Source organism: Phacochoerus africanus, chromosome 1 (genome assembly GCF_016906955.1).
Source record: "Phacochoerus africanus isolate WHEZ1 chromosome 1, ROS_Pafr_v1, whole genome shotgun sequence".
NCBI lineage: Eukaryota > Metazoa > Chordata > Mammalia > Artiodactyla > Suidae > Phacochoerus > Phacochoerus africanus.
Genome location: NC_062544.1, coordinates 45229129 through 45246065, shown reverse-complemented (window position 1 = coordinate 45246065; position 16937 = coordinate 45229129). Strand labels below are relative to the sequence as shown.

At 37.7% G+C, this 16937-nt stretch overlaps 1 protein-coding gene across 7 annotated transcripts in view; it reads right to left on the bottom strand.

Moving 5' to 3' along the window:
* Positions 1-14784: 14784 nt before the first annotated feature.
* The window catches only part of SLC38A9 (solute carrier family 38 member 9), an 87206-nt gene continuing 85053 nt past the window's right edge, over positions 14785-16937 (bottom strand). For all 7 annotated transcript variants that reach the window (XM_047759286.1, XM_047759369.1, XM_047759451.1 and 4 more), the window contains 2 exons: positions 16767-16856; positions 14785-15591 (listed from right to left, as the gene is read on the bottom strand). In XM_047759286.1, coding sequence (XP_047615242.1) covers positions 15303-15591; positions 16767-16856 — 379 coding nt within the window. In that variant the 3' untranslated portion in view covers positions 14785-15302. The remainder of the gene's footprint in view (positions 15592-16766; positions 16857-16937) is intronic.

Below are 16937 nucleotides of genomic sequence, written 5' to 3'. Positions count from 1 at the left end.
GCAAGGATTACAGTCATGGGTACAATATCATGAGAGGATTATTTCTACTAAAATTTTTACTTCACTTCTGGTTATATATCCTGTAAAAATACTAAGTAAATACTAAGATATCTACACAAGGTTATTCATTGTAGCATTGTTTATAATAGTGAACAAATTGGAAATGACCAAAATATTCCTTAAAGAAACATGGCTAAATAAATTAAAGTGCATTCTTATAGGGTGTTACATTGCTTTAAACAAAAATAAGGTAAGTGTATTCATACTGGCAAGGAAATATCTCAAAGACATGTCAAAACTTACTTGAATTCAATTTCCTCATCTGTAAGATGGGGAGGTTGGACTGAAAAAATCTCTTAGATACTTTTTTTTTTGTCTTTTGTCTTTTGTTGTTGTTATTTCTTGGGCCGCTCCCACGGCATATGGAGGTTCCCAGGCTAGGGGTCTAAGAGGAGCTGCAGCCACCGGCCTACGCCAGAGCCACAGCAACGCGGGATCCGAGCCGCGTCTGCAACCTATACCACAGCTCACGGCAATGCTGGATCGTTAACCCACTGAGCAAGGGCAGGGACCGAACCCACAACCTCATGGTTCCTAGTCGGATTCGTTAACCACTGCGCCACCACGGGAACTCCCTCTTAGATACTTTTTAACTTCATTCTATGAAAAAGGAAGTACATCCTATCACTCAAGAATTCTGTGCTCCTAAAAACAGAATGGTCCCTTTTTTGACTTTTTCCCTGGGAAAATCTAAAATTCATGAAACTATTAACTCCCTCTCCACTTTTCTCCTTTCTCAAGGTCAAATCCTTCTCAGTTCAGATGATCAAATCACCTTGGAACCTAAAAGTAAATAAGAAAACTGGGGGTAAATATGTCCAAACAGCTTCACTAAGGAAAAAAAACTCTGAATGCGTGGATTTCAAAGATAATACATTCCAAAGACAGCAATTAAAGGGGTCACTACCTACACCCCTTGGTAAAACTTGGTGACATCAATCGGCAGTGATCTGTCAGGCCAGAAGAGGGCTGTGTTTATATGGGGAGGGGAGGCCCCAAGAGAGGCTCCTCATAATCAATGACTGGGGTGTCTGGGAGAAAAACTGGTTCCAGTTAGAGAGATTCCAAATTTACATGTGTCAAAAACAATCCCCTAGGAACTAATAAAATGGAAAGAACTTAATTTTAAACAAACAGGAGAAATAACCTAAGGAAGCAAAAGTTTCATTTCCATTTCGACTAGATTTATGTAACCACTTGGGAACCCAGTGTTTCTTTGTCATCCTGGTAGGAAATTTGCTTATCCTTTCTGGCCCCCAGCTTCCCCATATGGAAAGCAGGTATGGAACTTCTGACTCATCTTTCAGGATCACTTTTGAAGAAAGGTGAATATTAGAAAAGCCTTCTGAAAACAGAAGAGAACACATCAATCACCGAGGGAAAACCAGGACATAAAGCAGAATAATAAATTATCTGCTGCCTAAGAAAGTCCTGGATCCAATATAGACAATCATTTTTTTTCTTCTTTATAGCCAGAGAGGGCTCTGAATTTCATTAGAGGCTGGAATTACTTCATATACTGGGCTGGACATTTCAAAGGAAAATTTCAAGAAATTTTAGAGGAATCTTCCAAATCCACTAGCTGGATTGCTCCTGACTAGATGTTGAATGGATCATTTACTTTTAAAAATCAAGCTGAATTTTGTACTGGCTAAGCCAAATTCTGCTTCTATTTCAGAGCAGCTTGCTGTTGTCAGTGTAGTTCTCTGTATGGACAGGAGAAGAGAATATGGCCCATTGTCCTACCAGATGCAAATTATGGTCCTGATTCAACAAAAAACATCTGTCCTCCACATAGGGAAAGTAAGAAGAGATTCTGAAGCCAGGCTGACCTTCTGTGACATGGCATCCTGCTCTTGCAGAAATTCACATTGTGGTTTGTGATTAGCAAGCAAAAAAAGGGTGGAGGATTCTGAAATTCACATGATTTGTAATTTTCTATTTTGAGGCCAGTGCTAATGATAAAATCTCTATTAAAATTTACTTAGAATAAGCTGATTGTTCTTTGAAAGAAAAGATTTTGAAAGAAAAAATGTTATCTGACATGGCAGACATTTGTCAGCCAGACATTTGTCTGACAGAGTTGATAATTCATTCCATTATTCTCTCTGAACCTTTGGGAAACCATATCCAATAAAAAGTAGGATCAATGTATAACTAATTTCACAAATATCTGCAGTGACTAATTATTCTTTCATTGAAGGTATGCATGACTGAGATTATGTTGGACTACATGTGGATCACACCCTTCAAATTAATCAATATTTGATCTCTACCTACTTGTAGTAGAATAATGCTTTAATATTAATCTATTTTGGTTTTCAATTCTTTGTACTCTTACCCCTCTTCCATCATTTCAGCAGCAGTGAGGGCTTTCGTTTTGTACCACTCCTAGGGTAGGGTCCAAACGGCTAAAATGCAGTGAAAGAAACTGTTTCAACACCGAGTTTTGAGTTTTAGAAACTCAGCTTTGAAGATCAAGAGCCCAAATATGAAGGAGCGTGCCCAATCGACTGTACTCGTCAGTAATGAATACTGCAACAGCTGTTTTTCTTTTCTTTTTGTTAATACTGGTTATTAGAAGATAGTTTTTCCTATTTTATGACTGTTAGTCATTTGTACTTCCTCTTTTGTGAATTTTTATGTTCTTCCCATTTTGAATTGAATCTTCAATTTTTTCCCCCTCTTATTTACTTCCACATTTATATGCCATATAGGTAGCCAATATTTTTCCAGTTTGATATTTTTTAATGTAGCTTATGATGTTTTTGATCTGTAGGGTTTAACAGTTTTATGTAGACAAATCTACAGCTTTTTTTTTTCCCATGTGATTTCCTCCACGGCATAACCTTAAAATAGTTTTTACTCATACACATTTGAGAGAAATATTCACTCTTACTTTCATCTATTTTGTTAGTAGTTTGCTTTGTTGCAACAAATTCTTTATTCTACCAGGCATTTTATTCATTCCATCAGCAAGTATTTCCTGGTATCCATCTGTGTTTGACAAGATAACAGGTGCTAAGGATAAAATAGTAACCATAGGCAATTTGCAAACAACTGAGGATCTGGGAAGGTGGTTTGGCTGCTCTCTGTACAGTACTGAGGCCAGTGAAGTCGGTCAGGGTGGAGGAGCCCTGGAACCTTTCCAAACCTTAGCTTTCTTTCTCAGAGAATCCCTTTCAGTTAACATGGTAAATGAAAACAATTTCTGCAGCAGGCTACATCTGATGAACCACAGAGCATTATTCATGCTCCAGCTACGAGGCAAAAAGTCACCAGAAACAAAAGAACCAAGAGAACTATGTAAGGACATAGAGAAACAATAAAATATACCTGCACCAAGATTTCGAATCAGGATTCAGAGGAGCAGAGTTGTCTGAGGTAATTTAGACTTGGCCTTTGACTGCTAAACAAATAAAGGAAACCTCAGAATGACCAGGAAATGTGAAAAAAATAGAGTAATCTCAACTATAATTAAAGCGGCTGTGAGTGTTTCATGGGAGAGTTGTCACCCAGAAAACCTGACACTGCATTTGGGCTTAGGCTGAGGCCTGGGAGGTGCTAGGCCCAATGGACAGGGATTCGAATTGCTTTGTGAAGGCCCAGCACCTTGAGCAATGACCTGAGCAGAGGATCCCTTCAGGCACCTCACTCCTAGTCCCAGGGCTGGTTTGTCCCTAGCTGTCCCACTTGGGCCTAATCCCTCAGTGTTTCAGAGCTGCTGCCTGCTGGAACTCCTATCACATGACGTACTATCTCTTAACATGGCATAGCCAGCATCACTTGGACATTTATAAACCTTAAAAAATTCCTGGAAAACTGACAAGAAAGGGAGGGGGAAACTGTCTGTAACTTGCTATTACTGTTTCTAAGTTGCTGAGCGTGATGGCTAAGTTTGTGTCATCTTGGCTAGGCTCTGGTACCAAATACTTGGTCAAACACGTCTGGATGTGGCTGTGAGGTTCTTTATAGATGAGATTAACACTTAAATCAATAGACTCTGAGTAAAGCAAATCACCCACCATAATGTGGGTGGTCCTCCCTTAGTTGTTGGAAGTCTTAAGACTGACATCCTGAGGAAGAGGGAATTCTGCCAGCAGACTGCCTTCAGACTTGAGCTGTGATGTCAGCTCTTTCCTGGGTCTCCAGCCTGCCAGCCTGAACTTGTCAACCTCTACAATCTTATGAATCAATTCCTTAAATCTCCCTCTATCTCTATCTCTTATGGGCTCTATTTTTTTGAGAACCCTGACAACTACAATGTGTAAAGAACTCAGGTAAACCTCCTTCAGGCTTAGACTGAGGAAAGAGCTGAGGAGGAGGATATCTCCTTGACTTTTTATTTGTATACATGTAACATAATCATGGTTTCACCAAAAAAAATCAGGACTAACTAGGACTAAATAGCCCTGATCTGTACGAGATAATACATCAATATCCCATGTTCCTACAAGTTCTGGATATTTTAACACCCATATTCAACTTGAAAACCACTGATCTGATTCTACAAGTAAGACAAGAGTTCTCTTCCCAATCCACTGCTGTGTTTCTCTTCTTAAGCTGTATAGCCCCTTAGCAGGCATCTGGCCAATTCCATGAAGTGTTTTCAGGAATGTAATGACATAATCTCCAAACTGAACGTGTGTACAGTGTATCACAGTTGAATAGGGTGTTTTTTACATACAGATCTGTGTTACATACATACAATGTTATCATTCTTCTAAATAATTGTATGAGTTAGCTAAGAGAGGTATAATTATCATAACCACTTCCATTTTTCCATAGAAGAAACTGAGGACCAAGAAGTAGTTTGTATCATAAAACTAGTCTATTCGGTGAGCAATGGCAAGGCCAGGTTTAGAAACCAGTTCTTTCATGCCTCACGTCGCACTTTTTCTTACCACCCAAAGATGTATCTGACCAGGTAAGCAAACTCTTTGCCAGATTAGAGTGCCAAATTAGCATCCTAAATAGGAAATTTATCGTCAGTGATTTCTGACAATGAGATAAGAGGAAAGGGAAGTTGTGGCAGTGGGAACCAGGCCCAGAAAGGGGTGAGGATAGCTGGAGACCTGGAGGTTCAGGGAGCAACTGGTGGGTCATTTCCATCTTCTACAGAACAAATTTCTAAAGTGTAACAAGGGACTCGAAGCTTTTATTCCTTCTTTCTTTTTCAACTTATCAAAATAAGTCTATTTCAAACGGACCCTACTCTGGAAAGCAATTCCTAAAATTTAGTTAAAATTAATCAGTACTTCCTGTGTGCTCTTTCACATCTTATACTATAGGACTAATCAGATATTAGACATGCATGTCTCCCTATCTAGACTACAAATGCCTTAGGGCAAGGACTGGGTCTTTCTCTGTGCACTTATTCAACAGGTTATTCAACAAGATGCAGGCACTTCTGTTGCAGACAATGTGCTAAATGCAGTAGATACAAAGGTGAAATTCCTCATCTGGATGGTGAAATATTTTCAGCCATAATTACAATGTGATAAAGGCTACAATGAAAGCATGTGTGGGAAGCACAGAAAAGGGGGCACCTAAACCTTGAGAGGCAGTTAAAAAGGGTGATTTCCAAGTAATGTTCTAAAAGATAAAAAGGACACGAAGTCCCAAGGTGCAACAGTCCCAAAAAGCAGATGGAATGAAAGAGCATGGTCAGTGAGAGAGTTCACATCTTGTGTGAACTTGTGTGAAGCTGGAAAGGTATGAAGACTAATTTAAAAAAACCTTGGATACCAAGTGAAAGCATTTCTACTTTATTCTCTAGGTTGGTGTTTTCCAACTTGTAGACCAGAGAGTTGTTTCAGAGTTTGTAATGTAGATTAAATAAATTAAGTTTCTGTGCGTACACATATAACTGAAGCACTTGGCTGTACAGCAGCAATTATCACAGCATTGTAAATCAAGCATACTTCAAGATTCCTGTTATGGCTCAGCAGTAACGAACCTGACTAGTATCCATGAAGATTCAGGTTTGATCCCTGGCCTTGCTCTGTGGGTTAAGGATCTGGCATTGCCTTGAGCTGTGGGGTAGGTCGCAGACTATGGCTTGGATCTGGCTTTGCTGTGGCTGTGGCCGGCAGCTGCAGCTCCCATTTGACCCCTATCCTGGGAACTTCCATAGGCTGTGTGTGGAGCCCTAGAAAAGAAGGAAAAAAAAAGTAAGTCTGAAAGTTGTATGTGTTTGTTTAAATGTTTTTAGGTACTCAAAGCTAAGTAGTATAGAAGTTATAATAACTTTTGGTCATTGTTTTTGTCAATCAATAAATACTAAAAATAGAACTATTACTATCATGTGATGGTCCAAAGAATTTTGTTATTAATATCAAAAGGGATCCTTAAAGTCGTGAGAAATCAGTGAAAGATTTTTTAAGAAAAGTCTTTTATTGCTTTTTTCATAAAGCATGATACATTTTAAAACTTTAGAAAATAGACAAAACAAAAAAGAAATAGTTCTAGAATCCAGAGATACCTAATGTTCATACCAGTTATATAAACTTCTATATATAGGTATATATAAATACAAATGTTTTAAATTCTATACTTACCTAATTGTAATCTCTCTTCACTTTTATTTATAAACATCTTTTGACACAGCACATGTATGCATCTGCATCATTTTAAACAGCTATGTAGTATTCTATTGATAGGGATTCCATAATATTCCATAATTCATATTCCATAATTCATCTCCTACTGTTGGATATTTAGGTTGTTTCTAATTTTTCCATTACAAATAGTAAAGAAATGACTATCCTTGCATATATAGCCACACCTTCCAATAAGGTTATTTCTGGAAATGAGTCAAATATATGAGCTTCCCCCCCCCCCCCATTTTTGGCTGCACCCATAGCATATGGAAGTTCCTGGGCCAGATTGACTCTGGGCTGCAGGTGTGACCTGTCACAGTTGCAGCAACACTGGGTCCTTAACCCACTGTGCTGGACTGGGGATCAAATCTGTACCTTAGCCGCGACTGGAGCTGCTGCAGAGACACTGGATCCTTAACTCACTGTGCCACAGTGGGAATGCTGTGAGTATTTTAAGGCTTTGATGCATCTTCTCAAAACACCCTCAGAAAGTTTTACACTTACCACTTGTGTGAGTATTTATTCCCATATCTTTGTCAGGGTATAATATTAGTAGTGTTATTATTACTACTATTTTAGTATTCAACAAGCAGAAAACATTTTAAATTACTTTTCTACTACTGAGGTTGAACTTTTTTTTTTCCTTTTACCATCACGCCCACAGCATAGGTGGGCTAGGGGGCACATCCAAGCTGCAGCTGCAAGCCTATGCCACAGCCATGGCATCTGAGCTGCATCTGTGACCTACACCCCAGCTTGAAGCAATTCTGGATTCTTAACCCACTGAGTGAGGCCAGGGATTGAACATGCATCCTCATGGACACTATGTTGGGTTTTTAACCTGCTGAACCACAATAGGAATTCCTAAGTAGGTTGGTTTTTGTTTGTTTGTTTATGGCCACACTGGTGGCATATGAAAGTTCCCGGGGTCAGGGACTGAATCCAAGCTCCAGCTGCAACCTACAGTGTGGTTGGAGCAATATTGGATCCTTTAACCCACTGTGCAGGGCCAGGGATGGAAGTGGCACCTTTGCAGCAACCCAAGCCACTGTGGTCAGATTCTTAACCCACTGCACCACAGCAGAAACTCCCTGAACTTTTTTTTTTTTTAAACTGCTTCAAAGGATAATTTACACATCATAAAATCCAACCAACTTGAGTACAATTTAATGATTTTAATAATTACATAGTTTTGCAACTATTACTATAATCCACTTTTAGAATATTTCTTCCCCATATCCATTTATAGTTAATTCCTGCTCCCACCCCCAGGCTTATTTCTATTACTTTCTATTTCTATAAATTTGCCTTTTCTAGACACTTCATATAAACGGAACTATATCAATATGTGGTCTTTTGCATCTGGTTTCTTTTACCTTCATTATGTTTTTGAGGTTCATCTCTTAGCACTGATCAGTAGTTTGCCCTGAACTTTTTTCTCTCTTCATGTTTATTTGCAGTTGTTCTTCTGAGAGCTGTCTGTTACAAAGGCCCTTGCCCATTTTTCTATTGGGGCACTGTAGGATTTTACAGAGAGGGACATGATCCGGGTCACATTATATAAAGAGAATTCTGGCAGCACTGAAAGGAGAATGACTATATTTGCATTTCCAAATATAGCACAATCAATACATTTACTGCATTGAATTAGGCTTTACTTAACAATACAGAACTTTAACATAGACTACGAAAAAGAACTATACAATTATAAAAGGTATAATTATCAGAAGTTTTTCCTCTCCTTAAGAAAAGCGTCATAGGTTTTTAATTTAGTCTCTAAAAAAATCTTCAAGTTAATCCTTGAAAGTTGATTTTACTTTATTGTAGTAGAAATGGGTCCTTTCTGGAACAAAAGCAAGTATAAATAAATAAATGTTGCCTTATTCTAATGCTGCTCCTGGTAGCTTGTTTTCTGCATTAAGAACCCTTAAAATGTTCATCTTTAAGATTCGTCAAATAACTATTTGACAATTAAATGGTATCTTTGAACTCTTTATTTCTGTGAAGTGAAAACAAAAACAAAAAACAGAACCCTGAAAAACCCCTCCCCAAGTAAAAACTCTAATCGAAAAAAGAAAAATGTCCAATTGTGATCAAAAACTCACCATTACTGAATTTGTACCCCATGCTATTTTGCTAAATTGAATTAGACTCTTCCAGAAGTAAAAGCTCATATCTAGGAGAAGCTGCAGTTCCTAAGGGTAGCAGACATTCTTAAAGCCTGACATATAAGAGTGCTGAAACTTCTCTTCATCACACCTCCTTCAGTCTTCTAAATCCTGTCCCCAGAGCAGATCTTAAAACTAAAAAAGTTATAGCAAGGGCCCCTCACTTGTATGGGGTTTTCCCTAATTTTGTATGTTTCTCCTTAAGAGGGAAAATTTAATATATAATTTGTTAATTACATAAGCTTCACACCCCACAAAACCTGGATCTGCCCTGTAACCAACAGTCTCTATCCACCGATTCCAAAGGTTCTTTGTAATTTGGCCTTTACGTCATGGGTTGAGTATAGGTGTATTTCTACAAGCCTTCTTTTTCATGATTTATAATAGACATCCTTTCACAAAGTTTGTTATGCAAATAATAAAGTAACAGCATAAATGGCTCACCTAGAATCTCATCACTTCAACAGGTCACCCACACTATTCTTCTGTGGCCCCTTCCGGTTTTTGTCCACATGTCTATATAATTACAGTTTGATCTTCATAAAAAAGGTTCAATTTACAAAGTTGCATTTATTACACCACTATTCTAGATTCATCTATTTAAAACATGTGTGTGATGTGGCTATATCACAGTACTCATCAGAGACAGGGCAGCAGGAAAGGGTCACAACTTGGCATGTCATGGCGCCTAGGGAAAACAACCAGCCAGTTGCCAGAGCTCAGAGGGTGGGCAAGGATGCTGTCAGGGCCATACCCAGCTTCTTCATCATTGGATGCTCCGTTCTTAGCACACGGTCTGGTATCCAGTTACTACTTAAATGTTGACAGAGGAACTGATTCTGAACATGATTGACCCATTTTTTTTTTCTTTTTTTGGTACGGAACGCCAAGTGGAAACAAAAAACCTCTTAAAAACAGTAATTATTGTTTTCCATTATACCGGAATCCTGCCTCATTAATTAAGCAAGTGTATTTTTAATTTTTTTTTTTTGTCTTTTTTCTAGGGCCGCACCACAGCATATGGAGGTTCCCAGGCTAAGGGTCTAATCAGAGCTGTAGCCACCGGCCTTCACCACAGCCACAGCAACGTGGGATCTGAGCCATGTCTGCAACTTCACCACAGCTCATGGCAACGCCGGATCCTTAACCCACTGAGCAAGGCCAGGGATCGAACCCGAAACCTCATAGTTCCTAGTCAGATTCGTTAATCACTGAGCCATGATGGGAACTCCAAGCAAGTGCATTTTAAGTGCCTGTTAGAGCCAAACACAACTGGATTATTTGGGATATCTAGAGAGAGCCAAAGGAGGAAATATCTGCAGTCTTCTCTTTTTAATCCCTATTCCAGTCCTATGCTTTCTGGCCCATGACAAAAAAGGAGAATGGAGAAATTTTTAACCTTTTAAAAAGACATAGTTTTCTTTCATCTTTGCAGCAGAGTTGAGAAATATAAAAAAATGACATTGGGAAAGTAAGGAATTTTACTTAAGGAAGGCAGAAAAATTAGAGCTCTTTCTTGCCTTAAATGGCTCTGGAAGATTATGACACTAAATTCTTTGCCAGAAACTGGGCTACACTTATCTGAAGTAGCATATTCATTCCGATAATGCTCTTAGAGGGAGAAGTCACAAGTTTATCATCTGAAAGGGATGATCATTTTAGGTTTCAGTTAACATAAAGTAGCATATACCTTTTTCTAGGATCTAGAACACGAGGGAGAGCTCCTTGTGGCCTGTTATGAGAAGGGCAGCAGTCACTTGAGTGACTTGATGTGATACACGCCAAGCCACTTGAGAAGTCTGACCGGACAAAAGATGGACTCCAGCTTCTTTCTGCCCTGGGGTCAGTGCTACTAGACAATAGCATTTCCCGGCAAAACTCAATTAAACAAAATCCCATAGCTGTTTTTCTTCAAAATAATTTTGATTTAATTTCTTCTTTTATGTAAAAAAGACAACAAATTACATTTCAGAGAATACTGTTTAGGTTATGAGGTTCCTGTCAGAGCTGTTTTGCAATACATGTTTACATAATCTGAAGTGAAGTTGGCAGTTGACTGAAACTGGGGCCAGCCAGGCCGCCTTGTGCACGTTTCATTTTGGACAACAGGCTAACGTAACATTCTATTGTTTAGGTGTCAGCTAGATTTGGATTTTTATATTGAACATTAGCTTTCACCACCGCCACCAAATTCTAAAAAGCAGTAGGTCAGTACTTTGTAAAGAAAACAAGCAGCATCAGTTATTTCTGCTCTAGTAAATGAGCTCAAACATTTGACATTTGAATACTGATATTTAAATAAATCAAGTTTTTGGAGAGAAAATTTTAAAGAATCTTTCTGTTCATATTGCCCCATGTGTTACTCATTATTTCTGCTATTGATCAATTGCACTTTGCTGTCCAAGATTCAGAGATGTGAACTATGCAGTGTTAAAATGCAAAGAGAACAATAAATAGTATACAGAAGCAGGTAAACATTTCTCATAAAATTTATCTTAAAGGCTATTGGCCAAAATAAAAGCAATTACACTTTACAAAGTCCCACTTGATGGTGAATGTATAACATCTCTTAAATTCTGGCTAGTTATTAGGAGAAGGCTGAAAATGAGTCATCGCAGCCCTACCATTCAGCTTCCTTTATCTGCCCTCCCTGAGGATCCCAACTTGAAGGGATCCATTTCTCTTTGTCTGATAATACCTTGCATTATAGGTACTACATATTAACTATATGTTAACTACAGGCATAGTTCCTGTGCTAAACTAAGAGCTCCTTTAGGATTGAATGATATTTTACACATATTTGCCTCTTCTGAAGTACTAAACACTGCACTGTAGGGGCTCTGGGCAGGCTGCCTTAAGATATGCCATGGTGGCATATTAATTATTTTGAATTAAATTTACCTGAGAAATCTCTGGTAGGAAAAAAAAAGATACAAAAAATACTGACTCTCTCTTTCTCTATGAAACTGAGAAATAAATCTCTCAGGTGAAGGTATCCTCCCTATACCAGAGGATAGAAAGCATCCTTGTCACCAGGGTTAGATCATTCAAGGCTTAAAAATTTATATAAACAAAATTTGTTACTTCTTCATTAGTTTGCTACACAAGCACAACCCGAATCTTCACAGATATTTCTTTGTCTGAAAATTATATATAAACAGCTGCTTTGGTCACTTTGGGGGTCCTGTTTCTATGAGAATTCCAAGCATGTGAATTAAACTGTTTTTTTTTTTCTTTCTTTTTCTATTATCTGCCTTGAATCAATTTTATTATTAGACCAACAAAAGGACTCAAGAGGGATGGGAGAAATTTCCCTCTCACTGACAGTGGTTGATTCAATTATTTATGGAAAGGAAAAAGTCAAAATACAGATAAAAAATTTTCCTAATAAACTCCAAGTAGAGTTTACCTCAACACTTCTAATATCTGTATTATACTTGCAAAATATACTTAACGTAAATAAAATGAATATTTCTCTTGAATACAGTCTCTTTTTGTAGGTTAATATATTCCTTATTCCAATGCATTTTTTGGGTGTGATGGTGAAATTGATTTTGGACAATCATTCACAGATGTCAAATGTCAAAGCCTATTTCTTTGTCCTTTCTGGCTTAGTATTAGCATACCACGTATTCACCCAGGGCCTTTCCAAGGAAGAGCTCTCTAAACAAGCTATTTTAAACTTTATAATGCCCCCAGTTATGTTAAATAAGCTGAATTAAAAGAAATTAAGATTAACCACATCAGAGCAAAAAGTGAAAGAAATTTAATTAGAAAATTCAAAGAGATGACAGTAGAGAAGGTCTAAACTTAAACTGTAATGTGATCAGAAGGAGTTCTTATCATTGTAATGTCTGAGCCAGGACAAACATACTCACACAAAGAGTTTTCTGACCAAGCTAAGTAACAGGCCAAAGGTTTTGGTTTTTGTGAAGAAAAATCTAAGAAGGCAAAGTCATTCAGCATTAAGTCTAACGTAGGATTTTGGAAGTTATAAATTATCAAGTCTTTTAAAGAAAACAAAAAGCAAATACCCACATTGCTTTTTAGTCTAATAAATAATACATTCATTATCATACTCACTTTGATCATTAACTGGGTAAAAATATATCAAATCATTTTTCCATGTGTTAAAACATTCAAGCATATCATTGAAAAAAGGCAATTAAAACTTTGAAGTTTTCCAAGACAAGGGAGGCAACTAGGGATAAACAAGGATTAAGCCTAGAAGATCTCTCAAGGTCTAGCTTTGGATTCCTATGTCTTTAACTGTACAGAACTCTCAAGTCATAAAGAGTCAGACATTCACCAAGCACAGAGACACACTTTCTCCCTGCCTTATACTCCTGTTCTAAGAGAGGTTAACTCAGGGATCCAGATACCTAATACAGAATTTCTAATTCACCTAACTCTACCAGCAGTTTCTGCTAATAAAAAAAAAAAAAACAAAAAAACCTTTCAGGGAATTCCTGATGTGGATCAGCAGAAACAAATCTGACTAGGATCCATGAGGATGCAGGTCTGATCCCTGGCCTTGCTCAGTGGATTAAGGACCTGACATTGCTGTGGCTGTGGTGTAGGCTGGCAGCTGTAGCTCCAATTTGACCCCTGGCCTGGGAACCTCCATATGCCAAGGGTGCAGCCCTAAAAAGACCAAAAAAACAAAAACAAAAACAAACCCCAAAACAAACCTTTAGAGAGACTGTCTCCCTCAATAAATATAAATTCAAGAGCTATTAGTGCATATTAAGGTTTGTAGAGATGAAATGACAACATCCAAGATTAAAATACTTCAGTGGAAAAGAAAAAAGGGGAAACAGATGAGCAATGCAGCAAAGTCTTATATTACTAAATCTAGGGGATGGGTATGTGGGGGGGGTATCATATTTTCTCTATTTTGTATATGCTTCAGAATTTTCAAAAAAATTTTTAAAAAGCTTTAGGAAATATAGTTCATCGATATAGGTATGGGTCTATGGACCAGACAGAAAGCTCTACTAAAAGAAATAATGGTTGGTCTTGAATGCAGGACTCTTTTATAGGTTTTAAAAAACCATTTCACCTGTCCTTCTCAAAGGAAGGAAAGGCAACACAAATCTACATACTATCTTGGGATATGTATTAACACAATACATGTTTAATATTAGCATAAAATTAGAGAAATCTAAAATTTCCAGCCGAAACACAGAGGCTGTATCACATGGAAGACATGGATTTTAGTTCAGTCTTTGGTTTGAAAGAAAAAGAGGAGTGTTAACTCCAAGAATTCAGATTCCCTAAACTTTTCTCAGATCCCAGTAGTTTTTCTTGGGGATTTAACCTCTGCCCTGCCAGTTACAGAAGTAAGCTGAGGGCAGTCTCCTTCTAGAGGTCATACTTCAAACAGAATGAATCCTTTCTTGTGTTAAAAGAAATCACTTTCATTCCATGAAGGAGGCCTCACTCTTTCTGGACCCTCTCTATTCTCTTAGGGCCTCCGATATCCCAGTCTGCTATGCTTCCCCACCAGTACATCCTATATAATCCTCAGGGATCCAAAAAGCAAAAGAGGAGTTCCCGTCATGGCGCAGTGGAAACGAATCTGAATAGGAACCATGAGGTTGAAGGTTCGACCCCTGGCCTCACTCAGTGGGTTAAGGATCCGGCGTTGCTTAGTGGGCTGTGGTGTAGGTCACAAATGCTCCTTGGATCTGGTGTTGCTGTGGCTCTGGCATAGGCCGGCAGCAACAGCTCTGATTCGACCCCTAGCCTGGGAACCTCCATATGCTGTGAGTGTGGCCATCAAAAGACAAAAAAAGGCCAAAAAAAAGTCCTAAAAAAAACCCAAACCCAAACAACCAACAAAAAAAACCCAAAAAGCAAAAGAGCCCCCTGGGTCTATGAGGACAATCATACTTGTTCCTATGTAAAATATGGTAAAGGGAACTGGTACTGAATTAGAAACAAAAGAGGAATCAGATGGCAGCAAACTCTCCTAGTTCCTTTATTCTGTATAAGTTTCATGACCATGGGGCCTGTACAGATATTGTTTGTTTGTTTTTCCTTTTCTTTTTTTTAAAACAGAGGTTAAGGACTCATGTAAGAATCCACTCTACTAACACTGTCATGGACACTTCTATTTAAAAAATGAGGTATTTGGTTTACTGTCCAAAACAGCAATGGTTTGGGCAACCTGCAGAAATGGTCTAGCAAGTAATAAATTGAAAGTGAATCAATGAACCATAAAACAGAGATGGGATCTAGCAATATAGCTGCTGTGACACCCTGAGAATCTTAATTATACCTAAAATAAACCCACTCACCTTACCTTTCTAAAAGCAAAACCCAGAATGATTTTTCCTAGGGGCATACATTTCTACTCAGAAAAGACAGTAAAAATGAACAGTTAATATGAAAAGATAAAGTGATTAAGATCACTCTTATTGCCCCCCCATAATAATTACTTACTAATGGGCCACTATTTCCCTTGTTTTCAAATTACCTTAGGAAAACATTTAGAATTACGGCAACAACAGCATTTACAAGTGAATTTATGTGGAACTGTTGTCAAAATTCCAAGTACCATGAAAGATCTTGAGAAGACAGTTGAGTATTTCACATAAAAAAACTGAACAACCAGGTTAGCCAGGCCCAAAATAATGATGAAAACGTGAAAGATGAATTTAGGCCATGTTAGACGCTCTTCTTGGTAGAGGGAAATCATATAGATGAGGGATGGATATATGAATACAAAGGCCAGGCCACATGCTGCTCCTGAATATCTGCAAAATAAACGCTTTTGGGTTAATATTCATCCTGCATTTTTCTGATTTACAATTATGGTAAATATAGTACAATTTAAATCCTCCTCAGTCTGATACCACAAAATTATTCTTGATTCATTTCTTGTTGATATAAAACATCTGAGTTTAAAACTTATTTTACTTACTAAGTTAATATAAAATATGATTTCCTGTTCATCTTTATAGCATCTGCTTGACAAAGAATTTTTTATTCATCTCTCAAAACTCCATATTTCCTCTGTATCTCAGTGACTATGGCTACTTCCTTAGAAACATCTGGGGATAGACTTCCTATCTTTGTTTTATCTTTAATAAACTAATTATATGTTCTGAGTTTTTGAAGGACTGCTAGCATCTGCTTAAGAGAGAGAACAGATGAGTGCCTCCTTGGCATTCAGCATAATCATCAAAGATGATAACAAAAATATCTAAACACATGATTGTGGAAACTGTACTTTTTTCCCCTTTCCCTGTACTTAGTTTTCTTGAAAAACAACTTAATAGGAACTTGCAAATGCGTTATATTCAATAGGCATTGGGTTAAAAGTCTCTCCTTTTGTTTCTTGCTACCTTCTTAGGTAAGGGTCTTCAAAAAAGTGACTCAGTACTGCTTTCTACAAGTTAAGAAAGAGAAATCAAATCATCCTAAGCTTCAGTTTTCCATGAGGATCTGAGGTCACAACTTTATTCCCAATCTATTCAATGTATCACAAAGTATGTAGAGAAAAAGGTATTAAGGAAAGAGCCATCTGGGATCTAAACCCTTACCTTCTGACTACAATGAGTAGAAATGATTAAGAGAGTTAGGACATATCCTTGACTTACTAGAGAGCGCCCATGTACCCCAAGAAGTTGTATAGTATATATTAAAAATAACTTTATTTTAGATAAAGAGAAAGGAATACAGTGTAAAATTATGAGAAAAAGAGAAAGAGATAGGTGAGTCAGGCTAAGGGATAATGGGGCTTCTAGAGTTAGGAGTAAGCAGGAATGGAAGATAATGAGCACTTTAACTGATACCAGGGAGCTACAGTTGAATTTCCCAGTTTTATATACTCACAGGAACTTCATGCAATTACATTGAAACAACAACAGGAAAAGCATATAAATAAACACCAATATATGAAGAGGCAGTGTTCCCTTATCGGCAGTACCTTATGATTCCTCCTATGTTTGGGTAGAAACAGGCCATGATCACTCCAGCTCCCACAATAACTAGATTAAGAATCAGCACGTGGAAAATACTAGAAGTTGAGAAGAGAGTTTGGAGGAAGAATATATATAAAAACAGGCAAATTATAACAATTAATATGAGAATAAAATTC